A 17593-nucleotide genomic window follows, 5' to 3' on the forward strand; every position below is an offset into this window, starting at 1 on the left:
AGAACAAGTGTAAGATAGTTAGAGCCTAAGACGTGGTGAGTGTAGGGATGAGTGTCACTCTTACATAGTTGAAGATGCGACACTTGTTTTCTTCTGCTCCCTTACTTCTTGGAACTGATAAAATCGCATGGAAACAATAACCTTAAAAACTCAGAAAGATTTATCTGTATGTTACTTTCAAATTAATGTATATATATATATATATTAGTGTATAATAGGCTTTGGGACCACATTGATTGATTGTTTCCAAATTATATATTTTCCCCTCAATATATCCTATAAAAATAAGAAATTGGTCGACATATAAAAGAAATTAAACAGAGCTTTAAGCTTATAAAACTTACGTGCATACGCTATGCTCTAACTCAAACCAAAATCAATCTAACTTTATATATAACCCGATTGATCTGATCCAACATGGAATCAGATTTATGCAGTGATAATATGCATAAACTATGACAGAATATTTGATTAAGTAAATTCTTACATTCGTTCAAAAAATATGACAGAATTAACTGAAAGTGTAATTTACGTGGTGGGGGGGGGGGGGGGGGGGGGGGGTGTGGAGGCAAATGTGTGACTCAAAAATCTCTAGTTAGTGCTATTGAAAAAGATGTACATAGTTTGGGTTGAAGAGTTGGAAAAAGGGGGTTGAATGTGTAATTATTTAACCAAGTGGCCTTTGGCCTAGTGGTTAAGGACTTACAAATATGAGTACCGCCGTGGGTTTGATTCCTCTTAGTAATCCGGAACGCCTTAAGTGATAAGAAAATACGGATTCTGCGGACGTCGTAATAATTAGTTCTTGGGCATAAAAAACATTTGGGATCACACTACAGTTATAAAAAAAAAGAATGTGTAATTATTTTCAGAGAAATTCTCTAAGATACATCTATTTTTAAGTTTTTGTTACAAAAATAGCACTCAATGAAGAAAATGACCAAAATAAATTTTATTAAAATGTAAAATTGAACATTTGGTTAACTAATTTAGACTTAGAATTTAGAAGTGATGAGTGAAATTTTGAGTATAAGTATCAAATTTTAAAAAGTAAAAAGTAAATATTAAAAAAATTCAAAATAAAAAAAGGACTATATAGATCATTTTCTTTCTTAAATGTTATTTTGTGACCAAAACTTAAAAATAGTTATTTGAGAGAATTGCCTTTATTTTCAAGTATATGTGGGAGATTTATTTAATACACGTTGGAAATTAATCCGAAGACTTGGAAGATTATTCCTCAAGTCGTTGATGCTTAGAATCAGTGATTAAGTGCCATCATCACTCATCAGCCACTTGCAAAAACCCCACTACGCGTTTCCACTTTCCACACTTAAAGATTATATATATGTATCAATGAGTAATTTTCATATCAAGCCACAAAAGTGAATACAAGTTGGTCTTGAATCTTTCTTTTTAATTTAAAAGGTTCTCCATTTGCTAGCCTATTTGCTCTATGGTATGATTGTAGATACTCTACATGGTTATCATTGCAAACCATAGTAAGACCAAATACATTCAACTAACTTGGCTGTTGTCGGAAGGACAAAGATACGACCTCAACTTTGACCCAAGCTTTGGTCTGAGTTTGAAACTTGCCATCGAAAGGGACTTTAAGTCTTTAATAAAACACTTCGAAAGAAGTTTCTTAGGCAGCCTCCCTCGTGTTATTTAAGCATATAAGACTTTGCTATGCCAAAAAAAAAATACAAAGTCATAGAAGATTTGGGAATCTAAAAAGAGACAAAAGCTGCTATATATCTCTCATAAGTGAGACAAACACTTTTACCAATCAAACAACTAATGGCTCTTTCACCCATTCTTGTTCCTCTCCTTCTCATACCGATCTTTCTTGGTTCGGTTTTCGCCATTTCACCACTCAAAACCGATACACTGAAACCGGGACAGCAGCTCAGAGACTGGGAGCAGCTGATCTCTGCCGGTGAGGCCTTCACTCTCCGGTTCTTTACACCTAGAGAATCATCTACCTTCTTACTTGGCTCAGCTGGTCTTAGGTATATTGGTATCTGGTCTCAAAGTGATCCAGTTTGGGTGGGTAACCCAACCGAACCAGTTTCTGATTCATCAGGTTCTCTATCCATTGATACCAATGGTGCTCTCAAGATCACAAGGGCAAATGCTTCTCCAATCATGGTGAGCCCACATCTTTCCTTGGCCGGTAACGTCTCTGCCACGTTACTCGATTCTGGAAACTTCGTGATCCGAGATACAGGACGAGGAGGAAGAGGACCGGGCCGGGTTCTATGGCAAAGCTTTGACCATCCCACCAATATATTACTTCCAGGAATGAAGATTGGGTTTAACCTAAAAACCAAGAAAGAAATTTCGGTTACTTCCTGGACAAGTAACCAAGTCCCAACCCCAGGAGCATTCGGACTAGGACTAGACCCTTCAGGAGCTAACCAGCTACTCGTCTGGCGCCACGGTGAAATCTACTGGTCCAGTGGAATATTGACAAACAACGGAAGCTCTCAACTAACCTTAGAGCTATCCAGAAGATACAATATTGATTATGAGTTCAAATTCCATTCAGACAAGCGCATGAACTACTTCAGTTACTCAGTCAAGAAAACTAAAGGCTAAGTCTCTTCCAGCTGGTTCTTGGATACTCTAGGCCAAATCACTGTTACAAACAGCTTCAGGAGCAGCACATGCGCCGGCGGGACTTCTGAAGGCAGTGGACCGTGCAAGAAGGATTTGAAGAGCAGTTCAGCTATCTGCATCGCAGAGAAGCCAACGGCGTGTAGGAAAGGGTCGGAGTATTTAGAACCTAGAAGAGGGTACATGATGGATAATGCTTATTATGGTGATGGTTTGAGCTCTGGGATAAGTGACTGTCATGGAAGCTGCTGGAGAAACTGTTCTTGCATAGCTTTTCAAAGCTTTCCTAGAGGACAATGCCATTATTGGGGGAAAGGGTCAAAGTTTGTGCCTTATGATAGCTTCAATGTCGAGCAAATAGTGTATGTTCTAGATTCTGAAATTGTAAAAGCAACTATGTAACAAGACTAATATCAATAAATGGTTTTAATTTTATCAAGAATCTAAATAATCAAGCAGTGATCTGTACAAATGTTAGCAAAGAAAAGAATTCTTCACAGTATTAATGATCTGTACAAATGTGAGTAAAGAGAGGAGACAGTGGGACATGGTGATAAAGAAAGAACAAAGCTACAAGAATCTATAACAATCTTAAGACATAACTACAAAAACTCAAATCATATGGCTCTGTTTGATTCTGCAAGTTACAATGGTGACACATTTTTCTCAGGTGACTGCCTTTTGTGGTGTCAGCACATGAAACATATGGACTTTGATCTTGATGTTTCAAGACGGTCTTCTAAACCTTTCAAGAACCATCTGATGGCTAGGTGCTCTGAAGCATAAGTCATGTAGGCAGCTAAAACTATGGCTACACCCACCATTAGACCCAACCTGCTCAATATGTAAAGTGATGAAACAAGTTAAAATGTGGGCTGAACAGTAACAAAAACCATTCTCAGCAAGTTTATTAAGAAGATTACCTCACGAATAAAGCGGTGATCCCTAATATATAAGGCAAAGAAACAGCAGCAATAGCTAGAAACACCATCCCTAATCCATAATACAATGTAGTCACGTCACGAGACACACCTCCTCGCTGATGACCTGTTAATACCAAAACAAAACAACTTTGTAGAGAATGGTTACGATGTCTAGGCTTATCATTTTCTTCTCATTGCCATACCTTTTCCGGAACCATCCAAGGTGGATGATTCTGTATAAACTGCCATTTTCTTTCCATGTTGATGCACCAAAAGCAAGAAGCAACCAAACAAAAGAAAGAAGATTGTAAACGTCCATTCGTACACCAAGATCAACCCAGTCCACGGCATGATTTGCCTAGGCACAATCAGAAAGGAAACTCCAACGGATATCAGAAGGGCGGTGAAACAGACTAAAACTGAAACCGCGCCTAAGTGCTGAGGAACCTTTGACTGTGAGTTGCCACTATGGAGCTAATAGACAGAAAGCAATACAAGATGTTCAAATTAGATACAAACATTTAAAAAAAAAACTCAAAAATAACAATTTAATGATTAAACTCACTTGATGGCTAGGATTCATGGTGGAAAATGTAGAATTATAACCAAGTGTTCTATTAGATCTAATTTTGTAATAAAGATATCTAAATTGACTGCACAGTGACCCCTCATAACCCTGAAAGAGAAACAAAAGGGAGAATGAATTTGTAATCCAAAAAGGATGAATGTAGCAGAGGTCAAGGCAACAACAAAGAGAGACTTAAACCTGAATGGATCGGTAAATGCAGAACAAAAGCGCACAAAGAGGTAACAAGAAGAGTAGCTTGACGACGAGTTCATCGTTTTGGTTTTTGCCACCTCCAGTTCCAGGAAGAGTTTCCTCAAGCTTTACCCTAATGCTCTGAAAGTGTTGCGGTAACATCAGAGTTAATGCTCAATTAGTAGAGAGAGACCTCAAAAACTCAAAGAGAAGAAGAAGACTTACATGCCAGGCATCAACAGGCTTCACAAGCCACGCTGTCCACCAGTCCCAAGGCTTGAGAGGGCCAAGAGTGTAATGAATCACATGAAGTTTACTCTCATCAACCATCCACTGCAGAAAAATAACTTAAAACAGATTAAAATCCATTCCTGAAATTAACATAGAAAAATGAAGACAGAACCAAATAGACACCAAAGGCTAAGTACACAGTCTTGTTTCCTAATCGAGAAAGGCAAACATACCTTATTAGCAAGCATATAAAGACCAACATCGGCATTATATAACGTCGAAAGCCTCTCCATATCAGGAACTGGTCTAGCTTTTAACGCTTCAGGGCTTAAACTAGGATCGAACACACGAGCATTTTGAAAATCTGGATAGTAAGAATTCAAGAACCCCTGGTCTCCTCCGGTGTAAGAAGACAAAGTCTTCACTTTTCTTATCATGTCATTAAAAAGAGCTTGGGACGGTTCAACAACCATGACACCGGAGTTCAACCTCTCGGAGTGCTTCAAGTTTGCGCAAAACTTCGAGCACTTGAACAGATCATCAATGTTCTTTACCACAATAGTATCAGCATCAAGATACACAACTGCCACAAAACCCAAAAAAGGTTTAAAATTTAAAGTTCTCAAACAAGAATCCAAACAAAGACTTTACCTTTCTTGTAATCTGTCATGTTAAAGATCTTGAGCTTTGTGTAAACACCCCAGAACCTTGTCGGATGAACTTGGTTTGGGTTCGCTAGTAAACTGATCTTCTCCACTTTCCATCCATCAGCCTGTTAGTATCAAAAATTCAACAAAGTGATGAAAAAAGACAAGATTTTTAAGCTCAAACTTGTAAATTTCAACAAACCTTGAGTAGCTTCTTGGAGTAATCTGAGACGCCATCAGAGACCAAAGCGACCATGTCTTTGTCGGATCCAGTGTCTCGAATCGATTTGCCTAATACTCTGACTCCTAATAAGAACTCATCGCCGTATAAGAGTGTCACGTAAGCTTCCTTGCTTGATTCAGATCCAAACGAACCCTTGAAAAGGAGTAAGATTGAGAAGAGGAGAACACAGAGACTCGCCTTGTCTCTCAACATAGTAATCATTCGGATCTAACTTTGTAGAGAAAAGTGGATTAACAAAGATCTTAATTTAAGGAAAGTATACGTTTGAAAAGTAGATTTTTGAAACTTCTTCGTTGTTATGTTTGTTCCTCCTTTGCTGTTCTGTCTGTGTCTGAGACTTCTCTTTATTCCTTTCGCCGCCGTCGTTTTAGAAACCGTAACATGTTCTAGATATTCATTCAATACTTCCTCCGTGTAGAACAATGTTTTTTTTGTTAAAAATTAAATGTTATTTATGAATTTAGTGCAATTTTATTTCTAACTAAACTAATTAAAATAATAAATACAATAAATTTTTAATTAGATAGAAACAAACACTTTAAAAATTTGTGTAGAAAACTTTAGAACATCTCATTTAAAATATAAAAATTAATAAATTAGTAGAACCTGAATGGAATAATTATGGGCGATATTATTGAAAACATGACAACTTTGATCACTTGGGATTTTATGATTGGTCCCTCTTCTTATAAAACAATTTTAGTTTTTAGATATATGTTTAAGTTCACGTAAAATTCGGATACTATTTTATTTTCAATAATTGTTCTATAGAATCTGTTTGGATGTTTATAAGTTTGTATTTGGTTGGATTTTGAGTTCAGTTACAAATATTTAAGCCTATTTTTTTACTGGAATAAGAAATTGAATTTGAGTAAATATAGAAATGATAAAATTTATATAACTTCTTAGTCATCTGTTTGGATGATCAAAATCTGTTTGGATGTTTATAAGTTTTAGGTTATACACATACATGTAAATTTTCTGCTTTTTTCAGCCATCTCAAACTTTGATTTTATACAAACACTAGACTTAACAAAACATTCAATAACATTCCTAAACTATAATAGAATAAATAATTGCTAGATTGGTAAATACTAAATTTACATAACACTATTTTTTAATTATTTGCATAAACACAGTTTGGAGGGAAAACAAAACAGCAGCCGTTTTTCTACATCGGTAGATAAGTGTATAAATGGCATTAACTTCAAAATTTATTTAGATATAAATGACACTAATGTCAAATTTATTTAGAATCAAACAGACCCATAAAAGACATCCTCGTTCAACAATTTAAGACAAACCAAAAGAGAAAGATTGTTTTTGTTAACAAGAGTAAATTAGATTTGGTTTTGACATTCCATTCAGTTTACAGTCTGTAGCAAAATAAACTTTTTTTTTTACTTTTGAGCAAGTCTTTGTCCGTCACAAATCCAAAAAAGTCTCCACCTTTGTTTCGTTTTCGTCGGTCGTCACTTTTGTTGGACAAGCTAATAATAAAAAAGATAAAATCATCTTTATTTACTTACTGCTTATCTAACAAGGTAAAGCTTCAATCTTTTCCCACTGACATTTCTGGTCTTCCATTTCTTTCTTGTTCCTTTTTTCATCTAGGGTCTTGTCTGTAGGTTAGAGAGATCCTTCCCTTCCTACAAAGATCCAAAGCAGGGAACTTTCTAGTCAATGCTGCTTGAGATCTGACTTTTTCCTTCCATGTCCCTCTGAAACCCCTCCCATCAGGTTTGATTCTCTCTCACTTTAGAACCCTAGTTTTATAATTGTAAGTTCTTTGGTCTTCTTTGATTTGCTAAGCCGTGTTTTTAGACAATGCGATGGAGACTTTCTGATAAGTTTCTATTGTCGGTAGCTATTTTTTTCCTCTAGATTAGCCGCTGATGAGTTTTATTTTTGTTCACATGTAGAATGTTTAGCTGGCGTTTGGTCTTAGACACAATGCTTGTTTGTATGAATCTGATTTCTCCTTTAGTCTCTGTTCAAGTTCTTGTCTTTTTTACTTGTTCCTTTCTAATTTGAACTCTGTAATCGGATATGGTTCCATCTTTTGGTATAAGCTTAGAGTTTCTCTCGGCTTTGGTTACTCTGATTGCCTCTTCTTTGTTTATAAAAGATTTTTTAAGTGTTCTTGAGTTCTAAACTCTTTGGTTCTTTGTCCTTTTCAGGTGGATAAAGCAGAGGTTTAAGAAGATGGGAACTAGTTTAAACAACGCATTATCTCGGAAGTACAATGGCTTAGAGCTCTGGGAGATCATAGTGATTGTTCTCTCAGCTATTTTCCTTGTAGTTTTAGCTGTATCTATATGGCTTACTTTCAGAAGAAAAAAGTCTAGACCATCTCCTAGCCAAATCCCTCTTAGCCTCCACATACCTCCTAGTGTCCCTGAAGAGATCAAAGAGATTAGAGTCGACGAGGTTTCATCAACCAACGGCGACGCCAATGGATACCCCTCTATTAGTGAGAAGTTTGGTGATAAAGAGCCTGAGAAAGGGGTAGCAGCAGCAGTAGTAGTAGCAGAGTCAGAGAATGGTGATAGTAGCAGATCAGGCTCGTTTAATCACATGGAGAAGAAAGATGGATCAAGCGTGTCTTCAGCTAATCATCTTACAGCTCCTTCTCCTTTGTCTGGTCTTCCAGAGTTTTCTCACCTTGGATGGGGTCATTGGTTCACTCTCAGAGATCTTCAGATGGCTACAAACCAGTTCTCGAGGGATAATATCATCGGTGATGGTGGTTATGGAGTTGTGTACCGTGGTAGCCTTGTTAATGGTAGTCCTGTTGCGGTTAAAAAGTTGCTCAACAATCTGTAAGTGAAACAAGATTCAAGAGTTCATTTCCTTAATTTTGTTTTTTTTTAAATGGTGATGTTTTGCATGTTTGTAGTGGACAAGCTGACAAAGACTTCAGAGTAGAGGTTGAAGCTATAGGTCACGTTCGCCACAAGAACTTGGTCCGTCTTCTTGGATATTGCATGGAAGGAACGCAGAGGATGCTGGTGTATGAGTATGTTAACAATGGGAACTTGGAGCAATGGCTACGTGGAGACAATCAGAATCACGAGTATCTAACGTGGGAGGCACGGATGAAAATTCTTATAGGAACAGCCAAAGCGTAAGTCCTTGTGAAAGCTTTTTTTGTTTTTTTTTTTTTCTCTTCATCTGAGGTGATTTGGGTGGTGTGGTGTGATGCAGGCTTGCTTACCTACACGAGGCGATTGAGCCAAAAGTGGTGCATAGAGACATAAAGTCTAGCAACATTCTGATTGATGACAAGTTTAATTCTAAAATTTCTGACTTTGGACTTGCTAAGCTTCTTGGCGCTGATAAAAGCTTTATAACTACTCGAGTTATGGGTACCTTTGGGTAAGTGTTGTGGCCTCTCTTTGTGTACACTTTGCACATAATTGTTGATCTTGTGACATAATGTGTCTTCTTGCTTTCAGCTATGTAGCTCCAGAGTATGCGAACTCTGGTCTTCTGAATGAGAAGAGTGATGTCTACAGCTTTGGGGTTGTACTCTTGGAAGCTATAACTGGTAGATATCCAGTAGACTATGCTCGCCCACCACCTGAGGTAAAAGACCCCCTTAAAGAAACCTTCAAACACACGTAACTCTGTTTCCTAAGTTTCTTTTTTCTCTCATTATGTAGGTACATTTGGTGGAATGGCTGAAGATGATGGTTCAACAAAGAAGATCAGAAGAAGTGGTTGACCCAAACCTCAACACAAAACCATCTACAAGTGCCTTAAAGAGAACACTCTTGACTGCTTTGAGGTGTGTTGATCCAATGTCTGAGAAACGACCAAGGATGAGCCAAGTTGCACGTATGCTTGAATCCGAGGAGTACCCAATTCCTAGAGAGGTATGTATGAACATCTTTGAAAACTGCTTCTCATAGTTTTCTTTGTTGAGTTTGGTTTTTGAAAGCTCTACCAATTTTGAGAATTTTCAGGATAGGAGAAAACGAAGGAGTCAGAACGGGACAACAAGAGATTCAGATCCTCCTAGGAACAGCACAGACACTGACAAGAGCGAGTACCATGGCCTAAAGCCTGAAGCTGGATAGGTCTTCTCCAGATCGTATGTGTTATGTCATATTTGTTCGATCGTTCTTTGGTAATAAGGAGAGAGAAGAGTGAGAGTGTTCATTGTTTCTGTTTGGTTTGTTTCCATTAAACACCATTTGCTTGTATAGTGTTTGTTTGTTTGTTGTATTATCATTTGCTTCTCTACGTGTTGCAGTGTAGGTTGTTTTTGGACCAAGAAAACGCCAGGTTTTGTAGGATATGTTAAGTCTTTGAGATAAACGACGTGTAGTTTGGTTTGCTTGTGGAATTCCTGTTTGTTTATCTGAGACCGTCTGATAAAGGTCTATTGCAAATCATGCGTTGTGTTAAACGCAAACCGGCTATTTATTACGTTCCCATTAAATAACTGAGTTAATCATGATTAGCATTATTTTATAAGATCTTCGTTTAGTTGACAAGTAAACATGACCAAAATCAAGTTTTAGAAAGAAAAAAAAATTAAGACATGATGATACAACGTTCATTAAAATAACTGTGTTAAACATGATTAGCATCATTTTATAAGTTCTTCATTTAGTTGACAAGTAAATCTGACCTCAATCAAGTTTTAAAAGAAAAAAATCAAGACATGACGATAAATAACGCAATTCAATTTTAAATAAAATCAAGTTCTAAAATGTAAATATAATTTATAAAAAAACAATTAGTATTTACAAAAGTGAGAAAACAATAATTAGTCGTAAATGTACTTTGTAAATATATTTTCTCCAAAAAAAAAAATTAAAAAATGTAAATATACATCAAAATTAAAATAAAAATACGTTGACTTGACTCAGATCTGACAAAAACTGAAGCCTATAAAACCCGAAAAATCAAACTCGCGACGGCTAATTCAACCCGTCGTCTTCCAACACGTCTCTCCCTCTCTCGACCTCACAATGACGAAAACGCCCCTAACCGTCTTCGCCTTCCTCCTCCTCCTCCTCGCCGCAATTCCTCCTTCTACCGCAGAGATCAAATCACTAGCCATCTCCGACGACGCACGTCCGATGATCCTCTTCGAAAAATTCGGATTCACACACACCGGCCACGTCACCATCTCCGTCTCCTCCGTCTCCGTGGCCTCCTCCTCAGATCCGAACCCAGACCCCTCTCGCCTCGGCTTCTTCCTCCTCTCCGAAGAATCCCTCCTCCAAGTCCTCCTCGAGATCAACCAGAACTCCAGATTCTGCGTCCTCGATTCCCACTACGTCACGCATCTATTCACCTTCCGAGATCTCTCCCCTCCTCCGAACTCACGATTCAACCAATCCTACCCGGTGACTTCCCCCAACGAGTACTCCCTCTTCTTCGCTAACTGCCTCCCCGAGACGAAAGTCTCCATGGCGGTTAGAACCGAGATGTACAACAGAGACCCCAACGGATCTAAAGACTACTTACCCGCCGGATCCACACAGCTCCCCTCTCTCTACTCCTTCTTCTTCCTCTCCTACCTCGCATTCCTAACCTATTGGAGCTACACTTGCTGGACGAACAAACGCGTTGTCCACCGGATCCATCTCCTCATGGCGGGACTGCTTCTAATCAAATCCCTAAATCTAATCTGCGCAGCGGAAGACAAACACTACGTGAAGGTCACGGGGACGCCGCACGGCTGGGACATACTCTTCTACATCTTCCAGTTCATTCGTGTCGTGTTGCTTTTCACCGTGATCATCTTGATCGGAACCGGCTGGTCGTTCTTGAAACCTTTCTTGCAGGAGAAGGAGAAGAACGTGTTTATCATAGTGATCCCACTGCAAGTACTAGCCAACATCGCGTCGATCGTGATCGGCGAAACGGGGCCGTTTATTAAAGACTGGGTGACGTGGAACCAAGTGTTCTTGCTTGTTGATATAATCTGTTGCTGTGCAATTATCTTCCCTATAGTTTGGTCGATTCGGGCCTTGAGAGAGACGTCGAAAACCGATGGGAAAGCTGCGAGGAACTTGTCGAAGCTGACGCTGTTTAGGCAGTTCTACATTGTTGTCATTGGGTATCTGTACTTCACGAGGATCGTTGTGTTTGCGCTTAAGACGATCGCGGCGTATAAGTACCGGTGGGTGAGTTTTGCGGCGGAGGAGATTGTGAGTTTGGTGTTCTATGTGATTATGTTTTATATGTTTAGGCCTGAGGAGAAGAATGAGTACTTTGCTGTTGATGATGATGAAGAAGAAGCTGCTGCTATTGCTCTTAGAGACGATGAGTTTGAGCTTTGAGTGTCTAATGTTGCAACTATTTTTTGTTCCACTGTTACAAACTTTTTCACCACTTTTTTATAGCATTTTTCATCAGTACGGATTTTGGGGTTATGTAGTCTATTCTTCACAGTTTATCATTCAGCTTTATGCTCATTCAATACAAATATTTATCGAACCACAATATTACACCATCTAACATCCACAATTCAGATATGGATGTGATTATGTGTTACAGCCAATGTGATGATAAGGTTCTTGTAAGTGTAGTAGAGGACCATTTAACTAGTAGCCTAAAAGAGTTTTTAGTTGGTTACAGTCACGGTTGATAGCTCAGCTAGCATAGATCTGAGGTACTGTTAAGGTGTTCGTGTTAGGTCTAGTGCAGGACTATTGTAACTAGCATTCTTGTCCGGCAAGGAAGTTAGCTTTGCCAGCTTAGCAACAAGGCTTATCGGTTAGTTGAGAGCTCAAGAGTTAAAGAGGCGCTATAGGAATTAGTTTGGGCTTTGATCTTGGTTTGGGCTTCAGGAGCTCTAGAATTCAACCCAGTGTTCTATCTTTGGTGATTTGCTTTAATTTGTTCTCTGTTCATCTTATTTATTGATTCAAAGCATGAATAAAAGGAGAATCAGATCTTGTTCTCATCAGCTATCCTAGATTTTCTAGTATTTTTGCTGACATTAGGGTTGAAAGCTAGAAGTTATTCCGAGATTTTAGCTTAGCTAAGAAAATTAGTATCCGAGCCCAACTCTCACCTTCAAAGTAGCTTTAAAAGAGCTTAAAAATCATACTTAGCATTCGTCAGATGAAAATGCATACTGACTTGTTGCCTGAAAACTGTGAACTAAATTTTACGCACTTCGGACTTTAGACCATCCGCAATGGTGAGACTCATTGGAGTCCTTAGCACAAGGGCATTTCAGATTAATCTTGGATATTTTGGAGTTTTTTTTAAAAAAGAAAAAAAAAAAAAGATGACCATTCACGGGCCGTCTCGTAGTCAATGGTACCCGTGAACAGTGTAAGGATCAATCCTTATCAAAAGATTTTGAGGATTCTTTTTTGCACAAACTCTAAGAACATATTATATGGCAGAATGAATCTTTCCTAATCTCTCCTAAGTTTTTCCTAAACTCTTAGAGTTTTTGCATAACACGAACATATTGTGGATGCTCTTAGAATGCTCGTCAGTGAATTCAACATAACACGCAAATAATGATAGATTTACTTTTATCCGATCGAGCGAATCCGAATGAAAAAGAAAATACATGCATCGGTTATATTACTAGGGAACATATTATATGGCAGAATGAGTCTTTCCTAATCTCTCCTAAGTATCGAATGTGAAGGCATTATGTTAATCTACTGTCGACCAGGTGGGGCTTCGAGTTCATCAGGAAGAAGAATCCAACACGTTGCCTCATTTGAAGACGTCAAGGTATCTGATTCTCCCTAGCTACTATCTTTCATTCTATCTGGCTAGGGAATAACTTTAAAGAATATGTTCTACTGACCAATTCTTATGCCTTGTTCGTCATGTTTATAGGTATCTTCTTATGACGATTAGATAGAGAATACTAAGCTTAACAAAAAAGAAAAAGAAGAAGTAAAACAAAAAGCATAAGGCCTCACACTTTTTCGCTTATCTCATCTTTCTACTTGCTTTTTCGTTTCCCCCAACATGATTTTATAAAGTCTTTTAACGTTACTTTCTGGATTCCGTTGGAAAACTTTTTTGAAAGCAACATATCACAGTCGATGAAGATGCCAAGTTGAAAAGACCCAACAAGAAGTTGAAGTTTTAGTGTCCCTTATTGCTTTACGTTGCTTAGTTGTGTCTTTAAACAAAGTCAATCACCAGTGTGTGTATGATCCAATGGATCGGTTTGTCTTATTGTTTTATCTAAGATTTTTTGATAATCCAGTATCCGACCACTTTGCGTGATCGACTAGTCCACCGGGCCTAAGCCCATGCCATTACAGGATTTTTAAGCGTCCACTTAATGGCCCCTGGTTACGCGAAGTGGTCTGGAGGGCGAGAGGCAGCCCATGTAAATACCCCCCGTGGCCGGGGCTCGAAGTCGGGTGGCGGGCACCTCAGCCGAGGTTCCTTTACCACCAGACTACGAGGCCCGGTTAAAAACTTTATGGGTTGAACTTTTTATAGTGACTGGGCTCACCCCGAAGGGCCACCTCGCCAGAAATCCCCGTAGGGATTTTTTAGCTAACCCAGTTCCACCCCGCTGTCCCTGAGTATCGAACTGGCGACCTCGGGTAGTCGTGTGTGAGAAACGTTCAGTCCTGCCACTAGGCCACCTGACGTTCTCGTTTTATCTAAGATTAGGGTCATGACTCTTGAGTTTATTTTTTTATCGGGTTTTATTTGGCGTAAAACTGAGACTGGAGTTGTTTGTGGTTTTAGAACATATAGCTTCATCAATCCGACGTTTGTAGTTTCATTGAAAATTTATTGATTGCGTTTTTAGCCTTTTAGATAATGACTATGAAACCAGTTCCAGTTAGTAATGATCTGTATCAGTTCATTGCCGGACAGTATACATAACGGTGCTCATGTGTATAGCCGTTTGTACAACTTCCAGGGGAACCAGAGGAGACACAATTGTTAGAATGAGAGAATTGATAGAATGAGAGAATTATTGAGAGTTTATTATTGGAGAATGAAAAACATATAGAGAGAGAAAGTAGATCTGAAGATGTAAGAGAAAGAAGGAGAGAATAGTTTCTTTAATCTAATTGTGGATCTGGGTACAAGTATTTAAAGACAAGTGACCTCAGTACACAATATAATAAAATATCTTTTCCTCTTTTCTTCTTCTCTTCAATAAAATCGAGCTTATAAAACCCTTATAAAGCCTTATAAAACCTTATAAAGTCTGGCAGCTTAATTCTCAAGTCTGGCAGCTTAATCTCTTCACTTCTTGATCTTCATCTCAACACTCCCCCTCAAGCTAGACTAAGTGAACTTGTCTAGCTTGGAAACCATGAAGATCTCCCTCATTAAAAACCTCAATAAGGAAAACCCATTGGGATAAAACCTTGATGAGGGAAAAAGAGTGGAGACTCCATGGTTAAGGGGATCAGCTTCTGGAAGTAAGATCAATGAGTCCAAGCCTTGATAGTATGGACTCTATTGTCTTCTGCCTCGCTGCCTTAGTAAACACATCAGCCAGTTGATCCTCACTCCTTGTGTAACATGGCAGTATTACTCCTAGGACAATCATCTGCCTCACCTTGTGACAATCAACTTCTATGTGCTTTGTTCTCTCATGAAACACAGAATTAGAAGCGATGTGGATAGCAGCCTGATTATCACAATGCATTGTCATGGGAGTGGTCTGCTCAATACTCAAATGCTTCAATATCCCTTTGATCCACACTAGCTCATTTGTCAACTTCAACATGGCTCTATATTCAGCCTCAACACTAGAACAAGAGACAACTTTCTGCTTCTTACTCTTCCATGTAACCAAGTTCCCTCCAATGAAGGTACAATACCCAGTAGTTGATCTCCTATCAACTCTATCTCCAGCCCAGTCAGCATCACAATAACCAACCACCTCTGTACTTCTATTGCATCCCATCCAGACTCCTTGGCCGCTAGAGCCATTCAAATACCTCAAGATCCTGTCTACCATAATCCAATGGTGCATCTTTGGAGCTTGCATATGATGGCTAACTTGATTCACAGCGAAACATATGTTTGGCCTGGTGATTGTCAAGTAGATCAGCTTCCCAACCATCTTCCTATACAGCTTAGCATCTTCAAATGGTTGATTGTTTTCAATCTCCCCCTCAAGTAAAATCTTATACCCATCCTCAAGCGGTGTCCTAGCTGTCTTTCCTCCAAGCTTACCAGGGCCCTTCAATATATCCACAGTGTACTTCCTTTGAGACATGAACAAGCCCCCCTTAGATCTGCATATCTCAATACCCAGAAAATACTTCATCTCTCCCAAATCCTTGATGTCAAACACTGATTTGAGAAACTCCTTAGTAGCCTGGATCCCTGCCTTATCACTTCCTGTGATAATCAAATCATCCACATACACTAGAATCACAATGATCCCTGAAGGTCCTGTCAAGGTGAAGAGAGTGTGATCCAGTTCAGACTTCCTAAATCCTCTCCCATTGAGAGTTGTACTCAGCTTCCTGTACCAAGCTCTAGGTGACTGTTTCAGCCCATATATTGCCTTCTTCAATCTCAAGACATTCCCTGGCTTTACTAGATGCTCAAGACCAGGAGGTGGATGCATGTCTACTTCATCTTCCAGTTCACCTTGCAGGAAAGCATTCTTCACATCCATTTGCCACAGATCCCACTCCAAGTTTGTTGCAATGGATAACACAATTCGAATTGTGTGAAGCTTAGCCACTGGTGCAAAAGTATCAATGTAGTCTTCCCCATAAGTCTGTGTAAACCCTCTTGCCACCAGCCTAGTTTTGCGTCTCTCAATAGTTCCATCTGCCCGGTACTTGATTGTGAAGATCCATCTGCTAAACACTGCCTTCTTCCCTCTTGGTAATTCACTCTCATACCAAGTGTCATTTCTGATCATTGCATCCCTTTCATCACCCACTGAGTTTCTCCAGACCTTATGTTTCATGGCTTCCTCATAAGACCTTGGGATCTCATTCTCATCCATATTACACATGAAGACCACATGCTCCTCTGGATATGTTGCAAACGAACATACTACTTGAGTCGGATGTGCTACAGCCTCCGCATTGTAGCACATCCTTGTGTTCACCCAATTTGATGGATCTTTCTTCACCCTGGTACTTCTCCTCAGTGGTTGAACCTCTGTTTCTGGTTCCTGAATCCCAACTGACTCGACTGGATTTTGCATAGCTGCATGCTCATCTCTATCAGTCTGCGCATCCGATCTTGGACTCTCTCTATCAGCCTGCGCATCTCCATCTGATCTTGGACTCTCTTCTCCTTGTGTCTCTCCTTGATCATGACTTCCTGAATCACTCTGCTGTTGTTGTTGCACTCCTGATTCAGCTTCACTTCCCCCCTCATGATCAAGAGGGGAGATCCTTTCACTTTCCTCCTCATGAGTATTTGTGCTTCTTGGTGGTTCTCTTCTTGTTCTCTGATCCTGGGTCATGCTAATCCCAAGATTCTCCAATACCATCCTCAGATTTGTTGCCTTATCTGATGGCATTTGTGGAAGATCCTTCAAATCATCCCATATCTTTTCTTCATAATACCCTTTCCCTTCAATGAATTTAACATCTCTAGACACCAACACCCTCCCTGTTGTTGGATCATAACACTTATACCCTTTCTGAGTGATAGAGTATCCAATAAACATAGCCTTAGTGCTTTTTGCATCAAGCTTCTTCCTCAGTTCTCCTGGAACCAATACATAGCAGGTACACCCAAACACTCTCAAATGTTGAATCTGCGGCCTAGACTTGTTCAGCACCTCAAACGGAGATAGATCCCTCAGAACTTTCGTTGGCGTCCTGTTGATGAGATAACACGCTGAGACAACTGCATCACTCCAAAATCTCTTGGGAACATTGGAATGAAACATCATTGATCTTGCTACTTCCATCAGGTGTATGTTCTTCCTCTCAGCCACACCATTCTGTTGTGGAGTGTAGGGACAGCTGGTTTGATGAACTATCCCATGCTTCATCAGATGATTCTTGAATGCATGGCTAGTGTATTCACCTCCATTGTCTGACCTTAGTACCTTCACAGTAGCATTATACTGATTAGTGACATAAGCTTGGAAGTTTATAAATGCCTCTAACACTCTATCCTTGGAAGGAAGCAATGTGACCCATGTATACTTAGATTTTTCATCTATGAAAGTCACAAAATACTTATGCTTATCCCTAGATATACA

At 39.2% G+C, this 17593-nt stretch overlaps 3 protein-coding genes and 1 pseudogene across 3 annotated transcripts; 3 read left to right on the forward strand and 1 right to left on the reverse strand.

The window, feature by feature from the left end:
* Positions 1-1593: 1593 nt before the first annotated feature.
* LOC106386584 lies at positions 1594-3064 on the forward strand (annotated as a pseudogene).
* On the reverse strand, positions 3036-5803 carry LOC106433884 (inositol phosphorylceramide glucuronosyltransferase 1). The gene is made up of 9 exons (XM_013874729.3): positions 5386-5803; positions 5188-5308; positions 4770-5119; positions 4531-4638; positions 4312-4446; positions 4111-4221; positions 3749-4019; positions 3546-3669; positions 3036-3456 (listed from the first exon to the last, which is right to left on the reverse strand). Exons 1-9 carry the CDS (start codon positions 5626-5628, stop codon positions 3312-3314), a joined length of 1608 nt encoding a protein of 535 aa, XP_013730183.2. The 5' UTR covers positions 5629-5803; the 3' UTR covers positions 3036-3311.
* Positions 5804-6952: 1149 nt separating this feature from the next.
* Positions 6953-9792, forward strand: LOC106386586 (probable receptor-like protein kinase At5g18500). The gene is made up of 8 exons (XM_022698733.2): positions 6953-6971; positions 7056-7167; positions 7608-8249; positions 8327-8554; positions 8635-8805; positions 8886-9015; positions 9093-9305; positions 9396-9792. Exons 3-8 carry the CDS (start codon positions 7633-7635, stop codon positions 9507-9509), a joined length of 1473 nt encoding a protein of 490 aa, XP_022554454.2. The 5' UTR covers positions 6953-6971; positions 7056-7167; positions 7608-7632; the 3' UTR covers positions 9510-9792.
* A 546-nt stretch (positions 9793-10338) lies between these two features.
* LOC106386823 (protein CANDIDATE G-PROTEIN COUPLED RECEPTOR 7-like) lies at positions 10339-11886 on the forward strand. Its single transcript, XM_013826638.3, has one exon. It carries the CDS (start codon positions 10410-10412, stop codon positions 11727-11729), a length of 1320 nt encoding a protein of 439 aa, XP_013682092.2. The 5' UTR covers positions 10339-10409; the 3' UTR covers positions 11730-11886.
* The last annotated feature ends 5707 nt before the right edge of the window (positions 11887-17593 follow it).

This window comes from Brassica napus, chromosome C3 (assembly GCF_020379485.1).
Source record: "Brassica napus cultivar Da-Ae chromosome C3, Da-Ae, whole genome shotgun sequence".
Taxonomy (NCBI): domain Eukaryota; kingdom Viridiplantae; phylum Streptophyta; class Magnoliopsida; order Brassicales; family Brassicaceae; genus Brassica; species Brassica napus.